This window comes from Glycine max, chromosome 12, assembly GCF_000004515.6.
Source record: "Glycine max cultivar Williams 82 chromosome 12, Glycine_max_v4.0, whole genome shotgun sequence".
NCBI lineage: Eukaryota > Viridiplantae > Streptophyta > Magnoliopsida > Fabales > Fabaceae > Glycine > Glycine max.
Genome location: NC_038248.2, coordinates 13,381,583 through 13,400,759, shown reverse-complemented (window position 1 = coordinate 13,400,759; position 19,177 = coordinate 13,381,583). Strand labels below are relative to the sequence as shown.

The following is a 19,177-nucleotide window of genomic DNA, read 5'->3' as shown; positions in this document are numbered from 1 at the left end:
GGCCAGGCTGGCCGCCTGAACGAGGGTCAAGGGCTGGTGAGCCTGAACCTCACAACGGATATCAGAGTTGCGACCCGAAATGAAACAACTCAACAAAAATGGTGTAGGGAGACCGATTGTTCGATTTGCTAGGTCTTCAAAGGTGGTGAGATACTCCGCCACCGTGCCGCGTTGAGTCAGCTTGAATAAAGTCCCAGTGGGATCTTCGTACTGAGACAGTGCGAAACGTGTCTGGAGGGCTTGAAGGAAAGCTGGCCAAGAGGTGAACTGGCCATTGCCGACCATCCACTGAAACCAGGCTAGGGCACGACCGTCCATGTAAAACGGCATGATGGTAAGCCTCTTGTTCTCTAGAGTCCCGTGGTATTCAAAAAATTGGGTGATCTTGAAGATCCGCCCCAAAGGATCAGTACCATCGAAGCGAGGTACATTTAATTTGATTTTGTGGGTTGTGGCTTGAACAGGGGTAGGGCCAGAGGATGGGGATGGGGAGGAGGTGTGAGGGTCAGGAAGGACGGAGGGAAGGCGATGGAGGAGGTCGTCAAGCTTAAGGGTCATAGCTTGAAGAGTCTCCCCAAGGGAAAGCTGGTGGGCTGTCAATTTGCGGATAGCATCTTCGAGGGTGAGAGAAGGATCGGCCATGGAAGGATCAACAAGAGCACCAAAAATGATAGATGCAAATGGCTAAGCTACTAGTTTCGAGCGTACCAGCTCCTCTAGAATGCTAAGATAAGAAGAGAAATTTGCTATTTTCATTCCTGATTGGTGCTGTTATTACACTATGATATTTATACTGAAATTCTCATAACAGAATTTGTCTTTTTGTGATTACAGAATATCAGCAAAATCGTTATTCTTGTCTCCTGATTGCTAGCACCAAATCTTGGCAGCGCTACCGTATCATCTCCACACGAGCAAAAGGATTCAAACGAAATCCTTGAGGTAAGCGGGCCTTACAATCCTCCTTTTGGTTTTGCTTACTGTTTGCACCCCTGTATTTTCTTGTTGTGTAACTGCTAATGGCACCCCTGTTGTTGTTGCTATTGTATCTTGGTCTTTGCTTGTCATGATCTCCCCTGTATTTGTTAAGCTATCACTCCCCCTACATAATCCTCTTCTCCGTCGTTTTCAAATCCTGCACCAAATTGCCCTAAAGGAAGCAACTGACGACGAGAGACATGCGTTGGATCCATATTACATATATTAATAATCATAATAAATTAATACAAATTAACGAGCCACGTGCGCGAGTCTAGATATTAAAACCCGTGACCGAATCTAAAACTCAATGAGTTTGATTGGTTCGATTTAGGTCAGACCCAAATACAAAAATTATCCAATCCAACCCAAATTATTTGAGTTGATCTGTGTCAATTCGGGTTTGTAAGTGACTCATACTCATGAACACCCTACTTAGAAGTTATTATCTTAAAACTAATAAAATCCTCGTATAAAAAAATCTTTTTTACATTTAAGTAACTTCAAGAAAAATTAATTAATTTTAATATTTCATCAATTGAAATAGATGTAATTTTAGATTCAAATGTACAAATTTAATAAATGATTTTACATTTAAAAAAGATAAAAAAATAAATAATCTTTGAAAAATTAAATTATGTATTTTTATTATATTATCAAAATATCCTGACAATATTTTTATTAAGGGTCTCACATATTAAATATTCTTGAGTTGATGTTGAATTTTAATTAAGTTATCTCATTAAAAAAAACTAATTAAAATGTTTAAGGGATTAAAATAATCACGTGATGAATTCATATAATATTCTCTCATGGACGGATCGAGAAATCTATTAAGAGGGAATTAATTTTTTTCTTATTTCGTAATTGTTTAAATGTTTAACTTCAAATAAATATTTTATAAAAAATGTTTATTATTTTTACACGTAAATTTAAAATTAATTTTTATTTTAAATGATAATAATATTACTTGTTATCATAATAACAACAAATACAATTAATTTTTATATAATTTTACCACCAAGTGAATTGATAAATTGGCACCAGATTATTCTAATTTAATCAAAGAATTTAAATTTAAATCTTAGATATATAATTACATTAAATACTTTAAAAAAATTATTACTGATAATAATTTTATTTTCTCGAACATGATTATGTCTCGGAAAGGTAGAACTTTTCTATATAAAAAAAGTTAGGGCCCGTGCCCGTCCCCTCTGCATTTGTCTTGTAATTTTTATATAAATTTAAAATAACTATACGAGAACAATTTAAGTATCATAATTCTGAGTTTGACTTTTTTTAAAAAAATCTGAGTGTGGCTCCTTCTTTAACTCAGAAAAAAAAAATTGAACAGTTCATTAATTCCCCTTTTAATGAATAGATTTCAAAGAAAAAAAAATCTCTAAAATAGCCATCTTCTATGCTGTTGAGAAGTTGGGTAGGTCTTGACAATTTTTATTGCATAAAATGCTCTCACTATAAATGTTTTTTTTTTTGACAGAGAGCTTATAAATGTTACGAAAACAAGAAGTGGTAAGAAGAAAAGAGTTATTCATGACACACCTTAAATGTGGACTGCTGCAAAATCAATTTTGATAGTTTCTAATTTTAAAATCACCTTATCGGAGGCTTTGAATGAACAAGTACAGGTCTTAATTATTGTTTTTCCTTAAAAAAAGAACAAATTAATTAATTCTACATGATTCTGGTACGGGTTAAGATATTGAAAATCTAACAAAATATAGTATCTGAATATAAAATAGTGCAAAATCTAACAAAATATGGTTTCAGAATATAAAATAGTGCAGCAACCGCATCCCAATATCTTGTTGGGGACAAAGAACTACTCCAATATAAAATGTGTGTTCTTCCTTCCTTAACAACACAGGTCAAGTGTTCTGCAATCTTACTTAGTACCTTTCAGATCTTTTCCCATCTTCATATGCTGTCACTGACACAGTTTCAGTCACTCACCAATCTTTTAGTTCCAAACACACACTCCAAACCCACAGTGAAAAAGAACAAAACATCCCCCACTTCCCATTTCACTTGCTATTTGTGAAACTACCTACCCTTTTGAATAGTAACTTAATTATTGTTATTTGTATTGTTATTGAGGCATGGAAATGGAAGATTTTTTATGGGGTGGTGGCATTGCTGGAGATGCCCCTAAGAGGAAAAGTGATGGTTTTGAAGGAAGCAATGGTGTGATTGGAAGTGGGTGTGGTTCATCTTTCTCTCTGGTTTTGGATAGGGAGAGAGGGGAGCTTGTGGAGGCACCTGTGAGATTGGAAAGGAAGGGGGTGTCCACTGAGAGAAGCATTGAAGCTTTGAAGAGCCATAGTGAGGCAGAGAGGAAAAGGAGGGCAAGGATTAATGCACATCTTGATACGCTTCGCAGTGTGATTCCGGGTGCTATGAAGGTTTGTTCATCATAATGCTTTTTTTAGGCTTCATTTTTTGTTGTTCCCCTTTTTCAAATGACTGAGAAAGTGTTTAAATAATTTGAGTAAATTGTGAATAGTGTTGAATTGGGTCATGCATGAATTGTAGATCAAACTTCAAAGGGTGTATAATAATGATTTATTTTACTTTTATCACTTTTACTGGCAATTGCATTGTGAGCATAGTTTGACAAGTCACAGTTTGATGGATTTGGTACATATCGTGTTTGCATTCATCTTCATCAGAGCTTTGACTTATTGGAGTATTTTTTGAGCAATTAAACTCATTAGCACTCTCTTCTGCTTCCATTACCATCTCAACTTGTGTACGAATGAATTGTTGGAAACTTGAAATTTTGGTATGTAACTATGCTAGTTGGTAGTTGAATTGTTGCTTTTGATTGTCAAGGACTCAATTTGAGTTTTCTTTCCTAAAAGGGGGCGAGAGGAACTTGAAATTGTGCTTATAGTTTGATTTATGCTCAGATGTCAGTGGAAATAAACATTTTAAAGAATGCATTCACTGTTTGAAGTTTTGAACATCTCTTTTCTTTACTTTTGAACATATAGATGGACAAAGCGTCATTACTCGGTGAGGTTATTAGACATTTGAAAGAGCTGAAGAAGAATGCAGCACAAGCTTGTGAAGGTTTGATGATACCAAAGGACAATGATGAAATAAGTGTTGAAGAACAGGAGGGTGGGTTGAATGGTTTTCCTTATTCGATTAGAGCATCACTATGTTGTGAATATAAACCCGGGCTATTATCTGATATAAAACAAGCACTAGATGCCCTTCATCTTATGATAACAAGGGCAGATATTGCAACATTGGAAGGCAGGATGAAGAATGTCTTTGTGATAATTAGTAGTAAAGAACAAAACTTTGAAGATGCTGCATACCGTCAGTTTCTCGCTGGTTCTGTTCACCAAGCTCTCAAGGCAGTGCTCAATAGATTTTCTGTTTCAGAGGACATTTTAGGAACCAGGAAAAGAAGGAGGATTTCTATATTCAGTTCTTCACCTTTAGAAGATTTTTTGTAAGATACCTTGTTAAGTAATTTAAATCTCCATATCCATAGTTCCATACCAAGTTTGAGTGTCATGAGGAGGTGAGTTATAGTAGTGATTTCATGTACCATGTATACATACTGAAAGGTTGTTCTTCCATGCTTTATATTTTGCAAATTTACTTCTTAGAAGATAAATCATGTGAAAAGATAATGAACATCTTGTTTGGGATGTACAAATATTTAGGAGCTTTGACAGTTTGGTTGATGGATAACTGATCACATCACTTTTAATCCTACTTTGGACGTGGCTTAGAGGCTTTGAGAAAGATTTCACAGTACACTTTAATCAGTGGTCAAGTAACATTAGATATGGTTTTCTTTATCAGCAGAGGATAGAACAAATACAATAGCAGTAGGAGTAGATTCTAAATTGTAGCCATTGTCTGGTTCCTATTCAGACTATGTTCAGTCTGTCTTGAGGCACCATTCGTATGGTCTTTCCTAAGTCTGTAATTCAGTACTTTTGGTACTCCATTATAAATATATATTATTTTTGCTGATAAAAAAAAATCCTTTGATAAAGATAAAATATGGAGTCTTCTGTGATATTGTACCTTGTGTGCAGAAGGATATCTTTTGTTATGAATTATCTAAAATTAAGCATAGAATAGAAATCAAACTATTGTAATCTGTTATTTTGAAAAAAAGTTGGTAATTTGAAGTTTAGCAATGCTTTCTACTAAATCTTATACTATTTCTTACTCCAAAACTCTCAAAAAATATTAGGAAGCCTAAATTTTGATTTCTGGAAAAGAATGAGATGATGGATTGGAGTCATGGAAGGGTGTCAATTATGCAATGATCAATGTGCATAAAGTTTTGAGTTCCCTCCCTTTTTGTAAGTGTATGTCTTGTTATTGTTGTACAATTAGGCAATGAAACTCTAACTCAGATTGTTGCCTGCTTAAAGAGCCATAAAAGAGGTTAAAATAATGACTTTTAAGAATTGGTTAATCAAAGCCAAATCCATGTATTGAGATGCTTAAAATTATTTTTACAATTGATTCATTATGCATGGCTGTTCCTTTTATCTCCTTATCAGTGTACTGGTTTAATGTAAAATCTCTTCTGTCTGTTTCCCTTAACAGTAGCAAGAGCAGCTCACAAGCTCTGCCTTCAATTTGATCTCAAGGGTGTATCTTTCATAATAACTTCATACATTTTAAGCAAATTTATTTCTCATGAATCGATGTTACCTAAAATTTAAAAATAACGAACATACCACATCTTTTCTGGGCCAGTATTTTTAGCATTATCAGATGTGTGTCGAATTGATTGTCATTGGGCATATAATGTCCAAATACCATTTCCGAATTATAGTGAACAAAAGATGTTTCCCCGATTTAAACTTACAGAGAACATTTTATTTTTTTAAAAAAGCAAATATCCTCTACTATGAGAAAGATTTTACTTAACCACCGTCCCCAACTAATGGATTTATTAGAGAAGGTTCCAGAAAAGAAAATCGATGATTAACAAAATAGATTTAATGTCAGACTCTGAAACAATTATACATTACTACTTCCTCCTCCTCCTGTCTCAAATATTAAAAAAAAAGTCACCCTAACTAAAAAAGTTAATTAACTAGATTTAATTGCATCAATTTTAATTTAAAATTATTTTTTTAATTTACTCTTTATTGAAATTTGATATCAAGAATAAGAAATAATTATTGAAATTAATATCTTAACTAAATGAAGGATATTTTAAAAATAGTAATATTAAATAAGGTAAAGTTAATCGAATTTTTTTTATATTTGATGAAAAAAATGTGTTTTTTTTCTTCTTATAATTAACATCAAGAGGTGGTAAATCAAAACAATTTTGCAATTTATTCTTTTAATAATGACTTTTTTTACTCAAGATTAAAAGTTGTCATTTTGGAGACTAAATTGTATATGTAAAAATATTTAGAAATTAAATCATCACAGTTATCATTTTCAGAGACAAAATTATATGTTTATTAAAAAAAATATTGTGAGAAGAGAAGAAAAGGAACCCAAGTCATTTAGGAAAAGATTTTTAAATCCCATGTGGTGTTCAGAAACAGAGACCATTACTGGCATCCTTAGTTTTCAATTCACTTAATAAGTCTCTTATTATTTTATATAAAGATAATCAATAAAAAATAAATATATTTAATATTTAAAAAACATAAGAAACTAAATATATTTTCATTTAATAATAATTAAAATTTTTTTAGATCCAAAAAGAAAATTTAGAATCTTTCAAAGGATATAACTTAAATTCATTCTCTCCTCTTATCAAACACTTCTTCATCAGAAACCAAAGGTTACATTTGTTCTTTCTCCCCTCTCATGAAATATTTCATCATCAGAAATCAAAGGTTATATTCGTTCTTCCTCTAAATTCAATGTTCATAATTTTTTCTTGATCCATAATTTGGAGACTCTTTTCTAACAGAATGTCTTTGCAGCAATTCTCTTCATTCTTTTAAAAATAATTCCTCTACTATTCTCTTCTCCCTTTCATTTTCATCTAATCGTTATAGGATCCATTTGATTATATCCAAATTAGTTGGAGATAAAGCAAAGAAGTTGGATATATTTATGAGAACGACATATGTAATAACATCTTTAATTTATTGAATTAGTTGTTATATGTCTCCTACATTAAAATATAGTAATGACAGAAACAGTTTTGAAATTAGAATTCTAATTTCAAAAGCATTTTACAAGATATTTCGGGATTGTTTTCAAAATATTTGGAATTAGAATTTCTCCCAATCTAATTACAAATTAAATAGACCGTGTAAAAAACATAATAATATCACAAGATAAAATAAAAATAAAACAAATTAATAAAGAAAAATTAAAACAAACATTTTTATTGCTTCCAATTGTGAATGCTATTTTATTATTATTTTATTTCAAGATGTTATATTATTAAATTATATAATTTAAGTATATCGGTAGACGATATAAGCTGTAAATAAAAAGTATACAGGTAGATTATACCTGGTTTTTTAAAATTACATTTTAATAGTGTAGTTTTAATTTATTTCAATTTATTAATGAATTTAAATTAATTTAAAAAATATGTCTAGGATATTACCATATAAAGAGGATGTTATTGAAATTATTGTAACCTAATGACATTTAGTTATATTTTTCATTTGAAATCCAATCCGTTTTAACGTTACAAATTTTGTTAAAAGCATTTGAATGTCTTTTCTGGTTGAAGTATGTTGTCATTTCTTCCATAATCAAGTGGCTCTAATTTCAATTCATTCCATCAGTTTTGTCTCAAAATATTTTTCAAGGGTGTAAACCACGGAAATTTTCTCGTACTACACATGTTCTCTCTCTAAAATCCTTAAATTACACCTCTTTGAAATCTAATTCCCAAAATACACCAGGCTCACTTCTCAACGGTCATTTTTTTTATTATTATTATAGTATTTTTAAAAATAAATTTTAAATTTTTTAGTTAATATTTTAATTATTTTAAAATATTATTATTTTTTAATATTATTTTTGCATTAATAAAAAAATTAAATATTTTAATAGTATTATTTTATTAAATATAAATTTTTTAAAATAATATTTAATTTTAAAGAAAATGATTTTGTTTTTAAATATAATTTTTTTGCTTATATTATTTAATTTTTAAATGTTGATAGTATGTTTGGATTGGTAATAATTAATTAATAGACTTTCGATCTTTTGATTATTTTTTTTAAATATGTATTATAAAGAACACAATGAATATATAATTATCACATGTTAGTTATATTGTAGAAAGAAATTAAAATTCTCAACTAATGAAAAATACTATCAATAATAATTGAAAATAGTAAAATGAAATTGAAACATAATAAAAGGAGCATAATAAAAGGAGCTTCACTTGATTCAATACACCTTAAAACACAAGGGTTTTTTTTTTATATATTTATACTTCATACACACTTATCATCACAAAATGATGATTTGTATGATGTCCAATAAATCTCCTTTGACCAACAAAACCATTTTCCACCACAATATTTTATGTCACCCTCTCCACAACAATCACAAACACAAACATCAACTTGAAATGAACGTCTCATCACTAACAGAGATCTAATTATACGATTCTATGAAGAAAACATGAATGATTTTAGTGAGCATGAGGATCAACACTTCTTTCATCACAATAATGACCAAAGCGATGATGAGGGTGTTGGCGGACCAATGTCACCTCCGTTACAATATCATCAACTTAGGTGTCCAGTGGAGTTGAACTTTAACCATCCACCATTTTGTTCAGTAACCATCAACCAGTGCACCCGAGGTTGGCATGACTTTCGATGAAAAAATACAATGTAGTTGAGTAGTCAAATAACACAACATGAGAAATCATTTTGATTGCAAAGCAATATATTTTGATCAGAAGGCTAAACTTTGTGTGTAAATCACATGAAAATGGTACATGGAGCTTAGGCACATGTAATTCAAAGAGGCATAAGAAATGGATTATCATTAAAAGTATAAGATGTCATCACACTTGTCTCATGCCAATGCTTAGACAAGATAATAGGCTACTTGACAAACACATCATAGATCATCCAACCCATTATCAAAATAAACCCTACAGTCTCCATCAACCATCAAAACATTGATTGCAGAGATAAAAAAATTAATGAATTATGTTCTATCCTACAAGAAGACATTTAGCAAAGCAAAAATCGTTGTTGGAGATGATTGGAAAGAATCATATGTCAAGCTGCCAAAACTTTTGGGAGCTTTGCAATTTTGTGTGTTCTCGAGAATGTGGTTGCTACTCAAACCGAATCTGTGGCACATTATTGATAGCATAAGACGTGCTAACCATTATAAGTGCTTATAATAACACAACTAACTTATGGGTTCAGGACACATCCCATTTCTTCTGTCTACATTGCATAAATTTTCCTTTGCGGTAACTCAAACGGAAAACATTTAAAGAAACCACTTAGGTTGGCCGGTGAAAATCTATTTGAAGAATCTATTTTATTTCTTCGTTAAACTTTACTTTGAATCAAATTTCATAACGTAATAGAATGATTGAATATTGAAAGGGTACGCATACACGAAGAATATGCAGGGCGACATCTTGGCGATATATATCCATCCATGTGAATAAGTCAAGTACAACTGAATGACTTGATCAATTACCCAAAAAATATTGGGTACAATATTGGGTACATTTGCAGGTGTCATCGTTGGGAGGTACTTCAATGACGCAAAACTCTTTGTTATTAGAAGGCCGAAAAACCCAAGCAATGATGAACTTGGGCTCGTAGTATTATAAACTCGGGCTCGCAGTACAAAGACACATTTATTGTAATAGAGACTCAAGCCCCACTTTAAACCTCCAAACCATCCTGAAGGTTTAGGGTCATGTTGCAATGATTGTGGTGAATATGAATATAAGGGCTAAACATAAACAATTGTCTCATCATACCTTCATCATCTTTAGTTTTAGACAAATATTACTTTACTTATTTATTGATGATGTAATGTTCTTCTATAAATAAATTGTTAAACAAAAATATTATCATTTTTTTTAAAATTAAATGTCTATTAAAAAATTATATTTAATAAAATAATGCTATTAAAATATTTATTTTTTTATTAATGCAAAAATAATATTAAAAAAATTAAAATGTTAACTAAAAAAATTTAAAATTTAATTTTAAAAATACTATAATTAAAAAAAGAGGAGGGTAGTTGGGTTACCAGCTCCCAACTTCTCAAAGCCTTAACAACTTGGTGTATGTTGGGAATTAGATTCCAAAGAGGTTGTGTAATTTAAAGTTTGTTTGGATGGGGTAATTTAACTAGGTAATGTAATTTTTTATAGGGAATTAAATTTTTTTTTATTAAAAGTAATTGTTTGGATATTTTAGTAAAATGAATTCAAAATTTTAGAATTTTAAAAGGGATTTTAGTTAGTTGAAAGAATAGAATTTCAAATTCTATTTTCAAGAGAGTGAATTTGAAAATTTCTGGACAGAGGCACACCTCACTCATGAACTTCACTCTCTGGTTCGATCTTCTCTCTTCTCTCTTGAACTTCCAAATCCCTGAGTCGAGAGTTCTTACCTGCTCACCGTCGTCCAATACGCCATGCATCGCCCCTCCATCATCTCCTTCTTCTTCCTCGACTCCAAATCCTTTGGCGAAACCTCCCTCACCACGGAACCATCCAGCGCCTCCCCTTTCTTCTTGACATTCTCCGAAACACTCTGCATGGAGAAACAACTGCAGTTCTCCAAAATCGCGTCTAGTTCCTTCAGTAATCCCTCCTGCCCCTTCGACGCAATCGTTAAGCCGAAGCTGAGCATATCTTCTTCCTCCTCGTCAGGATCGGAACCCTTGGGGACGCGGAAGGAGAAGAAGTAGCGCGAATCTTCGACTTTCATGGTGGTGGCGTCCTTCGCAAGTGACCATTGGATCTCGTCGGCGACGCGCGCGTACACAGTGACGGCGTTGTCGCCCTACCGGAGGCGAATCACGGAGAAGTCGCCACACGCGAGCTCGACGCTGTAGTCCTTGTCGATGAGGTTGAGGATCACGTCGGGGATCTGGAGAAGGGCCTACTCGGTGGCCTCTAGTGGCGCGGAGGAGGGTATCCTCGTCGTTTTCTCGGCATCATTTTGTAGAAGAAATTTAATTTTTTTATCCAAACACAAAATTTTAAAAATGTAGGGATTTAAATTGAAGCATTTGAAATTCTCATAATTTAAAATTGTTTAGAATTTTAAATTGCCTCATCCAAACACACTTTTAAGGATTTTAGAGAGAGAACATTTGTAGTACGGGACAATGTGAAACAAGACACAACAAAATTGCTCCTCTTTCCGATACTTCTCTTTTTCCTTCTATAATTTTTCTTTCTATCTTAATATTATTTTATTCAAAATAAATTTCAAAAAATTATATTCTTAAGTCTCTATGACCAATTTTCCTTTAAAATATTGGTTTAATTACTTCTTTGATTTATAAAATTTTACCTTTAGTCTCCATACTTTAAAAAAAAAAAATCCCAAGTATATATAAATATCATTTTAATCTCTAATATATAATTTTTAGTACCCATGGCAAGGACTAAACTGGTATGTGCAGGACTATAATGGGATGTTTCTAAGTAAATATGAATCAGAAGGTAAATCTTCTGTAATTTTAAGAATAAGTAATTAAATATTTAATATTTTATATTCTTATTTTCTATTCAATTTAATTAACTATAACAATACTATTTTCGATGAGTGTTAAATCAAATCAACTTTAAGTTCAAAAATTTACATCAACCAACACCATTTAAAATTTGCAATGTTCAAAATATATAGGATATAAAATTAATTTTATTCTACTTCTTTTGTGACGTCCAATCACATCAATACAAAACCTAATATTAAAGTGTTTTATTTTAATTCCTTTAAAATATTTAGTAATTTAATTTTTTATTTCCTCTTAAGTATGGTTCTCACAATGTTATCGTCCAAAAAAATTTACTTGATTTCTCATAAATAAATTAATAAATCTTTTTAAGGAATTAAAATCAAGCGGTTTAATATTTCCTCTTACAAGTGTGATTCTGACACCATTATGTTTTTCATTCATTTTATAATACACATTTTTTATACCTTATATAAACTAAAAAACTCAAGTTAATCTATTCTAAATCTTTATTTTTCATTTTACAAAAGTATTATACCCATTCTTCTAAACAACATACTTTGCAAAAATAAAATGGACAACAATAAATAAAAGAACTACTATGTTCAAATTCTGCCATTGACGATCTTGATTAGAGAATGTTAAAAAAATAAAGATCTTTGTATGATCTAATGTCTATAAAATTAGTATTAGATTCATAAGTGTGTTTTTACATGTTCTTGGCTTTCTATTCACACTATTCAACAATAGATTATAATTTTTTATTTATAACATTTATAAAATATTAGGAGATTAATACAATTGTAAAAAATGTAACTAGCCATCTAAGTACACAATAAAAAGGTTGAAAAATAATAAGTTTATTATTTATTTTTTGTAGCAAAATTAATTACATATCTATATTGTTTTGAACATTTTCAAGTTCAACGAATAATTTAAAGTCTCATATGACATTGGTGTACGAACAATCACAATATTTAATCTAAATGTCTAACAAATTCTAAACACAGTAACTTTTGAACTCGTTAACCTCTAAAAAGGAAACAAAGCTGACGTCACTCCCAAATTACATAACATTTTGCAATCACACTTTTATTTGAGTTTTGTAGTTATGCATTTTCAATGTAATTTTTTTATTATGTCAATCATTCAAAAATCGTAACGATATGATTTTTAAGATTTTAATAATAAAAGTTAATAAATTTATCATACATAATAATTTATAATTAAATTACAACATAAAATTATTTTATTTTACACGGTATTAATGCATAATTTATTTTATCCTTTTATTTTTAAAATCAAAGCTCATAACTCACAATTCACAAGTTTGATTCTAAATGCATCTTTACAAATTTTTCTATGCATAATGTTCACCTTTATATATAATGTTAACGTCTACTTTTATACTCATGTTCATTAGTTATATTAATTGTGCCTACAACCGTCCACAATATCCTAACAATCTTCATCTCCAAAATTTAAAAAATTAAATATATGTTTTCTGTTTATAAATCTTTTGTTATTTTTTATTTATTTCAAGACATATTTTTTGTAATTTAAAATTTCTATTCTTAAGAGAAACATTTATAATATTAGTAAATTATATCAAATAAATTTAACTTAAATATGTTTTAAGTCCATAATAAATTAATAAATTTTGTATTCACTTCTGATAACTTTTTATTACATTAAATTTCTAATAAAATAATAATTATTTTAGTTCTTGACACTTTCTTTTTTAATTTATAATAAATTAGTAAATTTTATATTTACTTTCTGATAAATTTTTAATTTGTTAAAAGAAATAATAACAAATGATATTTTTATTAGAAAATAAATATAAAATTTATTAGTTTATCATAATTAAAAAATATTAAAAACTGAAAACAAAATTATTACTTTATTAAAAACCAAATACAAATAAAAGATTTATCAAAAAATAAATTCAAAATTTAAATATTTATCAAACATGAAAATATATTTTAACCTATCAGTTTATTTATAAAACCTGGGCAACTCCCGCGGGTAAATATCTATTTTCATCTAACTTTAACATCAAAAGATATCACAGTAGTGTTCAAATTCCACGTGGCGAAATTCTATAGATGAATGAGATTATGCGGTGAAACATAGCGATGTCTTTCTAGTTGTCACTTGCCACGGTGTGTCCCAGTTGCACACACACACACAACACAACAATGGCTTTGTCTTCGCCACCAGCGGCAATGCCACCATCGAGAGGGTGCCATTAGGCGAATATATGTAACTTTTGCTTGTAAACTAGAAACGTATATATGATCATGAGGGTCTACCTTGTATAAGATTTCATGTTCATTTTTACACTATTAATAACTTTTCACGACAAAGTAAATTTTATGCTTGGTTAACCATGTGATTACCAGTTTTGTGGATTACTAATCTTTAGTAAGGAAGTTGGCTAACTAATCTCCAACGTGTTCTTGTAAACGTCGAAACAAATATACATAAGGTGTTAGAAATAAAGTGTTATTTGCATTTCTCCCATTCATCTAATATATGGAATGGATATGGACACTTACCTTGTGGCCAGGTTGCATACATCGACCAATTGGAGACCGAGTGCTGCTAGGTGCACCCAGCAATTCGTGGGAAAAGACTTAAAAGCCCCTCAGGAATTTTTTAAAAAAATAACTCTCGCCTCTCTCTTTCCCGCGCCTGCTTCTTCTTCTTCCTTCCTCGGACGGTTCTGCTTCTGCTTCTTCTTCTTCCTTCCTCGGACGGTTCTGCTTCTGCTTCTTCATTCTTCTGCTTCTTCTTCGAGATTATGCATCTTCTTCGTTCTTCTTCTTCTTCGCGCCGCGATTCTGCATCTTCTTCCCAAGTGAAGGCTTCTTCTTCGCGTTTCTGCTTCTTCTTCATCTTCGTTGCCGCCATTGTTGCTGGGATCAAGTGGAAAGCTTCTTCTTCGAGGTACGTTTCTACTTCTTCCACCATTGTTGCCGGTGATGGCGTAAACCACTATCGGAAAGTTGCTGGGCTGTTTACGAATCACCTGATTCGTAAGCCTCTTACGAATCAAGTTGATCCGGAAGAGGCTTACGGATCAAGTGATCCATAAAAGTAACAGTTTCATTTTAATTGAAAAAATACCAAATCAATGCTCCCACTTTAATTAGGTTTGCTTGTCTTATTTTGTTTTTGGTTGTTTCAATATTGTTGAACTTGAACATTGTAATTACTGACAATGCTCCCCCTTTAATTAGCTTTTTTTGGTTGTTTCTTGGACACATTAGAAAAAAATCTTGTCCCGGTTAGCACCTAATATCCCTTTTTCGTAGACATACATATTTGTTAGGATGCTCCCCCTTATATGATGAATAGAATAAAACACACATCAGTGGTTGCATTTATGGGTCTATTTAGATAAACTTTTCTATATATAAAGATATATCCTCTTTTAGGGAATTATCCAAATAGTATATATTGATTAACATTTTTTTTATCAGCAAAATAGGATATATATATTAATAAAAGAGTACCAGAGGTACTATAATTACAATGTGTTATAAAAATCCTAGTGGATCCACATGTGATGCTACTTTCGGACTGATGTGATCCACCCTACAAAAAAGAATACATCAACAATACCCCTTGGCGTTGAATGAATAGCATGAATTACTTCATTTAAAAAATCAAGCAAGGGCAATTTCGCCATTTTTATCGAATGCTGGGTGCACCAACAATAATGCTGGGTGCACCTAGCAACACTCTGGGAGACCCCACTAGATGGACCTTGTACACTGGGCCGCTATTTGTACTGTTGTTGTATTGTGTCAGCTTATGACATTTCAAACTGGCTAGGTTACTAGTTTGATGCATGTAATCATCTAGTAGGAAAAGACTTTTGTTGTTGTTCTGTTATGTTGAAATAATATTAAATTAGTTGTTGAAGAAATGAAATTGTGCCAAGCATGTCTTTATTGGAAAGTGAATGTGGTTTTTTTTTATGTGAATGCACAGTACAGTTGAGAAGAACAATATACCTTGGAGGCAAAATGGTGAAACACATTTTAGAGTTAGAAGTTTATAAAGAGCTGGACAACATTCAAAACAAGTGTTTAGTGTACCCTGATTGTAATTTTCTGACTTTTTTGTTTTTACCTTTTGTGTTATCCTCCCACTCATTGTTGTCTTTTACTCTTGCATGCATTATAAATGATGGGGTGAATGGCTGACTGCTTAATCCGCTTCACAGATTATTTGAATCCATTCTATGCATATGATGATGTTAGATACTGGACGACCAACACATCTCTTACAGTTTTGATGAAAATAACAGTATAAATTTATGTTAACTACTTTGTTGTATGTAAAATCAACAAGATTGATGATTAGAAATGACACTAGAAGAGACTTATCCATAAATGGATAACTCGCCTACTAGAAGCATGAAACACTTGTCCAATGAATCCAAACAGCGAGCGGACAAGCATTTATTTGAATTATATATTTACTCCACCTTATATAATCTCATTTTTAAAAGGAACATATCTACGAAATCATCCTTATTTATTTTTATTTGATTAATGGTCATATTGAGTAATGAATGACAAAAATGGAAAGTTCTAGTCGTATAAAAAAGGAACGCTTAATTCAGGAAACAAGGATCAATCAGCACAACGGTCATAACATTCAATTCCCAAGATATTTTCTAGAATTGCAAGTGTCTCTCTACCTATAAATACAACATCAAGGATTGAAAAACCAAGACGAATGTACAAAAAAAAGAAAAAAAAAAGATTTGATTTAAGAAACAAAGAAAAGAACAACAATTGAAAGACACACTAAGTTTAAGAGAGTTTATCCTTTATGTATACAAAGTATTAGTGAGAGATAAAAACATTATTGTAAACCCATTCTTTGAATGCTATCAAAGAATCTTTGATTCTATCTCAAACTTTTATTTGTGAAAGCCAAAAGTGGCTTAGTGACAAAATAATACTTGGGTGTTATTAGATTTAGAAGGACTTCAAGGGATGTGCCAGGAGTAGCATTGAGAATACTTATAAATCAAAAGTAACAGGAAAAAAATACTTATTTAATCAAGGTTGACTAGTGGAACCCTTTACTAGATTGCTACTGGACGTAGCTCAGGTTAAGTGAACTAGTATACAACGAAATATTTTTACTATTCTTCATTAGATTATTAATGATATTTCATTGTCCATCACTGTCACACCTAGTCATTGTTTTCCATTAAAAGAAAAGCTTTGAACTCCCAGGATGACAGGCCACCTCTGTCATTGGATGTGGGTTTTACAAACTAATATTTTAATATCTTCCATTTGAGAAAGGTTTTATATTTTTGACTAACATATTATTCAACCTTTCTTCTAGTGTGATTTGTGTTATTTCATATGAGAGCAATCTTACATGGCTAGTATGCGGTAACTTGTAATTTTTTAATTTTCCCATATGTCAATAATATGTGATTTTTGTTATTTATCGATTGTTTAAGTCCTAGGTGTATCATGAACTTGCGTTTTTGTTAAGCAGACTATCATAGGCGGCAACAGAAGTAGAGGTTGTTACATTGTCAACAGCTAGAGGAGCAATTCTACACGCTTCTTCAACACAGGAAGAAAATTAGATACGATGTGGCAATTGGCTTCGGGCAATTGAACAACACCATATGCAATATTCAAAATCATTTATGATCAATGACATTCTAGATATTGGATGCTCTGTAGGTACAAGCACAAGATATCTTGTAGACAAGTTTGAGATCTCAATGAGTTCTTGTGGAAGAACTCTGAAGTTCTGCACTGGTTTCCTAACAACTTCAAGCAGGAATCAACAAAAATGGAAAAAGGGAAAGAAAAAGGAAGAACAAAACAATGGGATGAAGAGCAACAACCAAGTCCAGAGCCTAGAACAGATCTAGAACAATAACAACAAGTTTCAAAATATGAGCAGATCCAGAATAACAACAAGTTTCAAGATATGAGCAGATCCAGAATAATAACAAGTTTCAAAATAAGAAATAAAAAATAAAATAAATTAAAAAATGCATTGATAGTAGGCATTCAAACCACCACAAGTGGCACCACCCTGAGGTCCTTCACCTCCCTCTGTGTCGAACACCACACTGAGCACCTCCGACACGTCACGACCGTGACACTTTGAACTATCGACGGTGGAGCCCCTTCCCCAACGAGATCTTTCACCTCCCTCTTCGATTTTGCGAAGAGAAGCATGGAGATCATCGAGCTATGCGATTTTTGTGAGATTGACGACCATAAAGGTGAGATCAGGTGTTCCTAGTTGAAGATCGGCTAGATCCTTGTTGATGGACATCGAGAGGAGGGTGGGGCGAAGAGGAAGGATGGTCATGGAGAGGATGGTGGTTGCAGAGGGGAAAGGTTGTTGTGGAGGTCGAGAGGAGGGTGGGGCAGAGGAAGATGGGGAAGCCGTGAAGAAGAAGAGAATGAAGGGGAAGCTGAGGATGGAGAAGGGAGGGGAAGCCAAGGGTGAGTGTTAGTTGTGTAAGAGAGAAGAGAGGGTGTGAGTGTTGTTTGTGTGTTTAGGCGTGAAGGAGGAAAAAAGGGTGTGAGTGTTGTCCTTGAAAAGCTTTTTTTTTTTTAAAAAAAAAATAAGAATCCCATTATTGCTTGTCACAATCTCCATATGATCACTTGCAATAAACCAGTGGCTGCAATTTGAACCGTTTGCTATAAAATTACTATTACTTAACTGTTTCCTAGTGAAAAATTTACCAAGATAATTGTTCATTTTTCAGAGAATTTGATCCATGAAATTAAAATATTATAAGATTGGACATTTGAAATTCTATAAATTCACTCATTGCTGATCATATTTTTCACACCATTTTCATTCTTAATGGATCAAAATCAGTTTCATTGGCAAACTTATTAAAACTTGTTGAAAAATTACCAAATGGCTCCCTGAAAATTCTCAAAATCCTCCTACTTTTTCTCCTTTCTTGCCACCACCTCCAATGAATTATGTAAAATAATCAATCCCCTTCAATCGAAAATTCTAAAAGCTCGCAAACTTTTCCTTCAATTCCACCAAACAAATCTACCATGTTTCGTAGGCATTCCAATAGTTCTAGTGGTGTACAACGTCCTTCCACTGATGAAGTCCAAACACAATTTTCTACCTGTTAGTGTTGTACGGCAAGTGTACCGATTCGCTCAAGTAATATAAAACGGTAAGACCGAGTATCGTATCCTTAGGGAATTTGTTTCACTCAGACACTGTACATCCGGTATGCAAACATTTGTATGGATTAAAAGCAAAGTAAATATCAAGTTTAACTTTATACTAAAGTCTATTCGAACTTAAGCTAAATATCTTGAATTATGGGAGTGAAAACTATCAAGTAAAAAAAACGTTGGGTCATTCTACTGAATTTCTCTTGATGTTAATATGTATTTTTCTCTATTTAACGTTATCCTAGTGTTCTTATGCTGAGAAATTACTCAAACCAAGATCCCTCTAGTGAATGAGC

At 31.9% G+C, this 19,177-nt stretch overlaps 1 protein-coding gene across 1 annotated transcript; it reads left to right on the top strand.

Moving 5' to 3' along the window:
* The first annotated feature begins 2,792 nt into the window (after nucleotides 1-2,792).
* Nucleotides 2,793-4,633, top strand: LOC100788819 (transcription factor bHLH30). Its single transcript, XM_003539917.4, has 2 exons — nucleotides 2,793-3,404; nucleotides 3,996-4,633. Exons 1-2 carry the CDS (start codon nucleotides 3,102-3,104, stop codon nucleotides 4,467-4,469), a joined length of 777 nt encoding a protein of 258 aa, XP_003539965.1. The 5' UTR covers nucleotides 2,793-3,101; the 3' UTR covers nucleotides 4,470-4,633.
* Nucleotides 4,634-19,177: the final 14,544 nt, after the last annotated feature.

Coding starts and splice junctions, on each gene's coding strand:
- LOC100788819 (XM_003539917.4), top strand. CDS start 3,102: ATGGAAATGGAAGATTTTTTATGGGGTGGTGGCATTGCTGGAGATGCC. Junction 3,405..3,995: donor TGATTCCGGGTGCTATGAAG/GTTTGTTCATCA, acceptor TTGAACATATAG/ATGGACAAAGCGTCATTACT.